Source organism: Spea bombifrons, chromosome 11 (genome assembly GCF_027358695.1).
Source record: "Spea bombifrons isolate aSpeBom1 chromosome 11, aSpeBom1.2.pri, whole genome shotgun sequence".
Taxonomy (NCBI): domain Eukaryota; kingdom Metazoa; phylum Chordata; class Amphibia; order Anura; family Pelobatidae; genus Spea; species Spea bombifrons.
In genome coordinates this window covers 3,015,366-3,024,736 of record NC_071097.1, presented here as the reverse complement: position 1 = coordinate 3,024,736, position 9,371 = coordinate 3,015,366, and the positions used below count along the sequence as shown (strand labels likewise).

The 9,371-nt window shown below is 42.9% G+C and overlaps 1 protein-coding gene across 1 annotated transcript; it reads right to left on the bottom strand.

The window, feature by feature from the left end:
- Positions 1-218: 218 nt before the first annotated feature.
- LOC128469295 (zinc finger protein 154-like) lies at positions 219-8,761 on the bottom strand. Its single transcript, XM_053451114.1, has 7 exons — positions 8,707-8,761; positions 8,375-8,564; positions 5,397-5,559; positions 3,669-3,803; positions 3,469-3,592; positions 3,025-3,297; positions 219-1,708 (listed from the first exon to the last, which is right to left on the bottom strand). The coding sequence occupies exons 1-7, from the start codon at positions 8,759-8,761 to the stop codon at positions 618-620; spliced, it is 2,031 nt and encodes a 676-aa protein (XP_053307089.1). The 3' UTR covers positions 219-617.
- Between the last annotated feature and the right edge of the window lie 610 nt (positions 8,762-9,371).

The window sequence follows — 9,371 nt, the reverse complement described above, 5'->3', positions numbered from 1 at the left end:
AGAAAGAAGGCAAGAGAAGAAACGGAGACGAGTACACAAGCGGTTGGCGGAGAAGGTAGGGAGGGAGACATTGAAAGAGAGTGAGTGAATGAGAGAGTGAGCATGAGTGAGGGTCAGCGACAACATTCTCCTCTAGGAAGGAGAATGTTATCAGATTAGTACCAACCTGCCAACGTTCAGGGGCCTTCAATCCTGAGATCTGAATTATCGGCACATGCTGCGCAAGTAATTATCATTTATTGTTCGTAATATAGCTCCATCAAACTCCATAGCGCCGTACAAAAGGTAGACAGGACAGAACACGGAGTATATAACATAACAATTTGACTTACAGAAGCAACAGGTGAGGACTCGTCCTACATTTCCCCTCCCCCATCTTCTCGCAACCAGTACATATAATACCTTCTTTATAATGCTGGTATCCCACCGCTGCCACCAAGTGCCTTTGCCTTCTCCTGGCGGGTCCGACCATTCTTAGAGCCGAGTAATGTATTCATTGTACGAGCGGGGCAGGGAGAATCAGCAAGCGTACAAGGATAGTGAAAGGACAAAGATGGCCGCACTAGTGCTACTCACACAATCCAGAAGCCCCACCCCCACCCCTCAGTCCATCAGCCTCATAGACCATTCTTCTCGCTCCTCTCTTTCTTGTGGACCCTGCGATGGATGCTCAGGGACGCCCGATAGGCGAAACGTTTTCCGCACGCGCACTGAAACGGCTTCACTCCCGTGTGGATCCACTGGTGTTGAAGGAGGTTGCCTTTCTTGGTGAAACTCGCCCCGCACTCGGGGCACACGTGTGTTTTCTTCTTCTTCGTATGGACCCGCTGGTGCTTTGTGAGAGCCGCTTCGTACGGAAAGATCTTCCCGCAATCCGGGCACGGGTATTCTTTCTGCTGGACGTGAATGAACTGATGCCTGATGAGACCCGATTGGTCGGCGAATCGCTCCTCGCACTCGAAACACGAGAAGGGCTTATGTTTGGACAGACGCATGTAATGGGTGTAACAGTTTATGCAGTCGGACGCCTTCATTGGCGTCTTGGTCAGGTGGACCTTCTGGTGCCGGCTGAATCTGGACTCGTAGAGAAAGGTTCTGTTGCACTCCGGGCAGGTGAAATCTCTCTCCTTGGTGTGACCCAGCTGATGTCTAAAGAGACTGGGTTTGTCGGCGAAGCGCTCTGCGCACTCAAAACACGAGAAGGGCTTGGTCTCCGAGTGACTCTTTCGATGTTCCACGAGATGTCTGGCCTCGGCGAAACCTTTCCCGCATTCGAAGCACGAGAAGCGGTTCTCGCTGTCCTGATGGGCGGAATCCTCTGCCGGCGCGTGTTCCGTGTGCGTGTGCACGCCGGCGTCTGCTACGCTTTTAACGTCCACGATGCGGATGAACATATCATCTGACGGAGAATGCTCTCTGTGGGAGCAAATCAGGTGGTTTTTTATTTCGCAGAGGACCGGCTCGTGCTGGGTATGAGTCGATGTACGTTCTGTCGCTGGTCTATGAACGTTCATGTTGAAGGAGGTCGCATTCACGTGACTAGGTCCGCAGTCTGAATAGTCTCCTGCGCACTCGAACGCTCTCTTCTGCGGCTCGGTTACCATCGGATAATCCGCCCTGGGGTTTCTGGTGTCGCTTTGACTTGTAGGTCTACATTCTGAAGAAGAAGAGATAGGGAACCATTCGCGTGGAGCTTTCTCCATGTCTCCTGGAAAAAAAATCCATCAGAAGTAGACTTTTATTACCAAAATGAACTATTATGTGTGATTAATTGAATGAATATCTGTGAATGAGGGGATGAATGAGTATCTGTGAATGATTAGTATTTGTGAATGAGGGAATGAATGAGTATCTCTGTACGATTAGTATCTGTGAATGAGGGGATGAATGAGTATCTCTGAATGATTAGTATCTGTGAATGAGGGGATGAATGAGTATCTGTGAATGATTAGTATTTGAATGAGGGAATGAATGAGTATCTCTGAATGATTAGTATCTGTGAATGAGGGGATGAATGAGCATCTCTGAATGATTAGTATCTGTGAATGAGGGGATGAATGAGTATCTGTGAATGATTAGTATCTGTGAATGAGGGGATGAATGAGTATCTCTGAACGATTAGTATCTGTGAATGAGGGGATGAATGAGTATCTGTGAATGATTAGTATCTGTGAATGAGGGGATGAATGAGTATCTGTGAATGATAAGTATATGTGAATAAATGAGTGAATGTTTGTGAATGAGTAAATTAATGAGTGTGTGATAGCATAGATGTGTAGTGAAGGGGGGGTAGCATTGCATAGGGAGGCTTTAATCACACTCCTATCATACCCAGGTTCCAGCATGTACTGGCTGCCTGGGCATGATAGCAGTGTGATTGCTGTTAACATATATATATATATATATAAATATTCTGATGGAATTTTTTGTCCAATTTGGGTGTGTTACTTTTAATAAAAGTGTTTTTTTTTAAAAGTGTGGGGAGGGTCATTTTTGGTTTCAGCCAAGTGAATGTTGAATTTTCATCATTAGAGCAATTTGTGTTCTCTTGCTCTGTAACTCCAGTGGCCTGTGATGTGCGACCTGTGTTCTACTTATCAAAACATGGACTCCAATATGCTGGAAAAAGAGAGGCTGCGGACCCCTTGAATAAATATATTCTGGAGAAACACAGCCTTCGGGAGGAGCTGTGACATCTTGGAGGGCATAGCATGTTGGTCAGAGAGGTACGTGAGGCAAGTAGAGTCACGATGACAAGAGAGGAACACATCAGGTATTTATATGTTTATATACACACACACCAGTGAAATATAGGTCAATTTGGATCAAGTAGAAGACATCAATGTCATCCACATCTTTGTGAGTTAGTTTTTCTAATAACCTGGGTTAGAAGCAGAGGCTGGTCGGTGAGTGTGAGTGATGGAGAGATCTGTAGTGCTGGTGGAGGAGAGGCTGGGATGAGGGGCGGTGTAAGGGTGTAACAGGTGATCTCAATGTGATCTCAAGCCGGTGAGTGATTCTTACCCGGTAAGCCAAGGGGCTCGTTACGAATCGATGTCCGTTCTGTCGCCGGTGTATGAACGCTGATGTTGCAGGAAGCCGACTCCTTGTTAACCTGAGCGGTCCGACACTCTGAATAGTCCCCCTTATATTCTGCGCACTCGAACGTTCTCTTCTGCACCTCGGTTACCGGCGGATAATCCAACCTGGGGTTTCTGGCGTCACTTTGACTCGCACTTCTATATTCTGAAGAAGCAGAGATAGGGAACCGTTCACGCGCCGCTTCCACCGGGTCTCCTGGAAAGAAAAAAATGCATGAAAAGACTTTTATGACAAGTTGCCAAAATGTTATATTTGTGAAGCTGCTGACTGGTTCCAGGGGAGGTGGAGAGAACCGTACTGCTGGTGGTGAAGCGGCGGGGACGACGGGCAGTTTAAGGATACTTTACACAGGCGAGCGCCTCTTACCCAACGATCCTAGGGGCCGGTACCCCCCCATCGTGTCATCTTTACAAAGATCCTTGTGCCGTTCGATGTACTCCCACTCCTCCATGGAGAAATAGACGGCCACATCCTCACAGCGCATGGGCACCTGCCACGGACAACGACACGTCACCATCCGGCTCGGTGATTTTACCGTAAGAAGCCCCGTCCGGCGCGGCCCTCACCTCTCCGGTCAGCAGCTGGATGATCTTGTTGGTCAGGTCCAGGATCTCCCTCCCGGGGTTTTGGGATCCACTGGACAGATAGGGATCTCCGCTGTGCGCTGCTGTGTCCCATGGCTTCTTTACTGGAGCATAATGCTATATAAACACATAAAAGGCACAATCTATCAACATACATGGAATCTGCCGCTCAGCTGCGGCCCATCTTAGCCAGGCACAAAGTCTTAAGCCGAGACTGGTGGCAGTCTGTGGCAGGATCAGCATTATTTCATCAATTCCCCCCCTGTGTTTCAAAGACAACCTGAACAGCAATCAACAAGTTAATAAGGGAGAGATAACTTAACGGGGAAGAATAATCGAGATGCTCTCATCGCACACACGTAACAGGGGCTTTTATTACATATACGCGACTTCTTTTAACGCCGTTGCCGAGTTTTATTTAGTGTGTGAATAATGTGTAATATAACCCAAAGAATATATAATTCCAAGGGACAGCGCTATATAATCCTCAATGTGAATAAAATAAAAGGAATAAACCTTATCATCAACCCCTAAGACAGGTTATTATTATATTATATAATTATATATATATTAGAATTCCTTCACTGGTTCCCAGACCACAAGAAAAAAAAAAGTTTAAATTAATTAAAATTTAAAAAATTGCAACTCAAAATTTTGAATAAATATTAAATTATTTTATCATCCCAGAAAAATGAAAGAGAAACAACCATTAAATAAATAAATAGCTTATTTAACATAGATATCTTGGGATAAGAATTAATAGCACCAAGCTGCACAATCACTTAGCAATATATAACATATACATTAAAAAAAAAGAGAGAATAACCAAATAAGCTCACTCACGCTTCGCTGTTCCCGTCCGGGACCAAAATAATTCTTTTAGTTTTTTTTTGTTTTTTTTAACCCCTTAAAGGACAATGGGTGGTCCCTAAACCCATTGAAAACAATGCATTTTGAGCGCGTACATGTACGGGCCTTGTCATTAAGGGGTTAAGAAGCGTAAGTGATCTAATTTGGTTATTCTTTCTTTTTTTATGTATGTGTTATATATTGCTACATAATTGTTCAGCTTCCTTCTACTAATTTTCTGCTAATATATATATATATATATATATATATATATATATATATCTGTATATATATTTATATATATATATATATATCTATATATATAATAATATATATACACAGATATATATATATATATATATATATATTAGCAGAAAATTGTATATATTTTTTATATAAACTATTAATTTTACTTATTTTCTTTACTTTTATTGAGTTTTCTTGTAAATAAAAAAGAAAAAAAAAAGGATATATCGCCGATGTACCTTACATGTGATACAGAATAAACAACGTGCATCATTTCGATTCCACCCCGAGTTATGGATAAACTGAGCGGATACTATGTAATGTAGAATAAAGGAAAGCAAAAAGTGTGAAAAGGGGAGAAAAAAAAAATGAAGAGAGAGAAGGGAAAGAATTCCATCTCGCCGAGGAGCCTAGAAGGTTCTCCCGTCTCCCAAAACAAATCAAGAATTAGTTTTTTAAAAAAATAATAATTTAATTTTTTCTGGGATAATAAAATATTTTTATATTGATCCCAAATTTTGGGTTGCTTTTTTTTTTTTTTTATTTCTTTCCCCCCATAACATAACACCCGTGAGTGTGAGCGACGTCATCTGGGACGCTCATGCCATTCCTCACCTGTCCGGTCAGCAGGTAGATGATCTCGAGCGTGAGATCCAGGATTTTCTCAGACGTTCGATTCCGTTGCTTTTTCATCGTCGGAGATGATGGGCTTCCGGTCCCCGGGTCGGATCTTCTTTCTCCCACGGCGGCGGCGGCGACGTTAAACGGCTGCCGTGTTCTGCAAAGAAACGAAAAACGATAAAAGAGACCGACGGGGAGGACTGTCGGTGGACTCGATAAACTGGAAGAGGAGGAGCTCACTGGGCTGGGTGGAGGCAATGGTTACCCCACCTACAAAATCCCAGCTTAGTGAATACGCCCCTAACGGGGTCTGTCTCTGTTAATATAGGGATATGAAAAACTGCAGATACCCCTGTGGGTCATTGTTCTCTTAACACCTTCCTTACCAAGGCTTTTTAGTACCGTGTGGTTTTGGGTTTTTTGCCTTAATTCATATATATATATATATATATATATATATATATATATACATATATATATATATATATATATATATATATATATACATATATATACATATATATATATATATATATATATATAAGTAAATTCTCTGGACCTGGATAATTTATACATCCCTAATTCTGAGGAATACTGTGTAAAAAAAAAAAAAAAACCTATAATAATTTCAACAAAAAAAATTACATTTTTTGCAATTGTTGTTAGAATTTTTTTTATATTTATATATTATATTATATTTTTTTTGAATATTTATTTTTATTTTTGGCCCTTAGGGGTTTTATATATATATATATATATATATATATATATATATATATATATTTCATATTGGTAAGTTAGTGTGGTGGGGGTTAGAAATTAGTTAAATAAGGTTAGGTTTAGGTTAAAAAAAATAAATGATAAAATAATTTAAAAAAAAAATTAGAAAAAATAAATGAAAAAAGTATATAGAATTAAAAAGTTTTTTTTAAGGGCAGGTTAACTAAATGAATTTATGATATTTTTTTTCACATGTTTTTTTTCACTATGCTAGCTGTGCATAATATATATACCTGTAAAACTGCAAAATATTTTTAACTAAAAAATGTCTTAAATATATAATATTTTAAAAATTAAAAACCCTACTGGGTCTTAATTTTTTTTTTGAAGAAAATTAAAATAAAAAAAAGGAGCAAAAACTCCTCTGGCTTTATAGCGTAGAAAAGCCCTAGTCCTTAAGGGGTTAAAGTACTTCCGGGAAGGTTTTGGGGCATTTTACCGTTCGTAGGAGCGCTGTTTTCAAACACGCCATTTAGTGACAAATCCATTGTAAGCATTGTACGGCGCTGCGGCGTATGTCGGCGCTGTGTGACCCAATAAATGACATTATTAATAGAAAAAAAATATATATATAAAAAAGGTTTAAATATAAAAGGTGGAACAGAAACCTTTAAGGGGTCTTTAAATTCAGACTGCAGAGCACCAAATACCCCATTTGCCCCCCCCCACCTTACCCATGCCCCCTAACTGCGGAGCGCAGGGATATGACGTCAGCACTTTTGAAATGCGCGGGCTCTACGCTTCAGGGCCTCGGCCAGAACACATCCCTGCCCTCCCCCCCAGCACCCCTTTCCGAACTGCGAGATGACGTCACCAAAGTGTCCTTAAATATTAAGGTCTCTCACCAAATCACTTCCCCCTCCCTCACTGGTTAGGTTTCTCTGTTACCATGGAGACCGAGGAGCCAGGCGAGTGTCCTGTGATGCCCCACAGCGGGGTTATTAATCTGTGTGAATGGCTCCTCCACGACTCGCTCGGAGAGGCTTTGTCCCAGGTAGTTGGCTCTAATCCAAGATGGCCGCCGCGTTGAGTCAGGAGATCAAAGAACTACATCACCCATCGGCCTTTGCGTGCTATGAGGGGGCGGGGTTATTAAAGCAATAGGGTATAAGATAGGGGCTGCAGTAGACAGGGGAGTATGAAGCAGGTTGTGTGAGGAGATGCTCTCAAGCCCTTAGTGGCGGAAAGTGTAACATATATACACACCAAGTATCCTTGTTTAGGTAGGACAGTCCCTCTTTTCTAGGAGCTCACAATGTTTGCTGGGTATGAGGGTATAACAGGGTTCTACAACCTTAAAAGCCCCAATAATGTATAGAGAAATAGCAGGAAATGGGGTTATTAATTAAACAGGGTTTCTAATGAACTATCACCAGGTTATGAAGTCACGCGAGAGGGAAACCAAACACAATTATTTTATATATATATTTCTAGATCTCTAATGATTGTAATAGAAATTTCTTGGGGGGTCCCAAAGAAGAACTGGTCATCCTAAGTAGACTTTTGTCCGGAGGCTGCAGGTGAAGTGCCAGAAGACACGCCCCACTCCCCGCCCACTTACCCTCCGACATTCGTCAGCGAGACCGCCCACTGACAGCAGCAAGACCACCCACTGACGTCAGGGGACCACCCACTGAAACCCCTATAAAAATGCTTCCTGAACTGCAAGGTGTGGTCCCCCGCCGGCCACATTGATTGGGTGGCAGATTTGGAAGCGGATTGTTTCTTGAGGGCTCCCTCTTTTTGTTCCAAGGAAGATTTGGTTTCACGGCAGGTCCTGTAACTTTGGAAGAACGATTGCTCTGGAGAAAGAACCAAAGCTGGACGAGACCAACCCCTCTTACCTATGGAGTAGACTCGTGCATTCGGATTCGTATCAGTTTGGCCTAGTGGTGTCCACCAGAGAGACGTCCTTGAGGACGAGGTAGCCATATTGCCTGGATGAAACCAAATTATTGATGTGTTCTTGTAGAGAATCTTCCTACCGGACGCTGGCTGGGGGGTTTATCACCTGCTGACGATCCCTGCGTTGGTCCCACCTGGTTCCACCGAGGAGCTTGATCACCCAGTGGGGTGCCTTGTCCCGATGAATAAGACCCGGTGGTTCCCACCAGCCCAGGCCTTCTTTATCTGCAAAGGGTCTCCTACTGGTCAGGCCTTTTCTTTATTTACATCTTTTGGGGGGGGGTCACCTTACATTTCGGCCAATAAAACGAAATTCCATGTTTGTACAAGACTGAAGTATTTCATTTACTAAAACAAGAGATATTAGCGAAAGATTAACGTGAAGACCCCGAGCTGCCAACATGGCCTGGTAGAAGAGGAAGGATGATGATGGATGATGGATCATGGTGGTGCCTTGGTAACCACACGGGTTCAAGCCTGGCCACAATGGGGACATACTGGTGGGACCAGCCTCTCTAGCACTCTCCTGGATCTCCAGTTATCTGGAGGAGATGGAGTCGGAGGGGATTAAACATGCACGGGGTAGGCTTATGGCTCCTGAATCAAAGGCGAGACCAACCACTGACGAAGGTCTTCACAGCAGGGACAACGGGCGGACTTGATGAACCGAACATGTCTTCCCTGCCACCAAATTCAATGTTTTCTACGTCTACCTAGCCAGTTACGGGCCAAGAGGTGACGCCTACTTCCCTCCATGTTTAAGGTGGCAAGAACACAGTTTACACTTAATGGCAACGCTGAAAAACGAACCAATTTCACACAGAAAGCATTAAATTCATTTTTTACTACTTTTTTTATTTTCCAGAGTTACACTATGTTCCACCATTCAATACTTTTTCTTTTTTGTTCTTATTATTTTTTTTTTTTTTATAGGGGGGGTTTATCTCATTTTCTTCCAATAAACTCCCTTTATCTGCAGTCCTTGAGGCGGCCATTGTTGGCAGTCATGTGATATTTTAAGGGACTCAATTCATACAAAATGATTCTACTATAACGAGGTTATGCTAAATAAGGCAAGTCCAAGGGGGTCACAGCCCCCCTGCTACAAAACCCAATGGGTGCCCCTTTTATTGTACCCGGATTTCCAACCGCAGCGGGGAACCCAGAGACATCCAGAACCCACCTTTTTCGATACGCGGGTAGGAAGTCCTGGATGTTGCAGCAGCACCACTCCCGCGACCTGGACTTTCTAGCGGATGACCTGGAAGGTTCCCAGGTATGGTG

What these genes read in the sequence shown, in the direction of transcription:
- LOC128469295 (XM_053451114.1), bottom strand. Translation starts at nt 8,761, where the DNA reads ATGTTCGGTTCATCAAGTCCGCCCGTTGTCCCTGCTGTGAAGACCTTC. An exon ending in TGTGAAGACCTTCGTCAGTG is followed by an intron (nt 8,565 to 8,706) that starts GTTGGTCTCGCC and finishes CATTGTGGCCAG; the next exon opens with GCTTGAACCCGTGTGGTTAC. An exon ending in TCTACCTGCTGACCGGACAG is followed by an intron (nt 3,804 to 5,396) that starts GTGAGGAATGGC and finishes GTGTTTATATAG; the next exon opens with CATTATGCTCCAGTAAAGAA.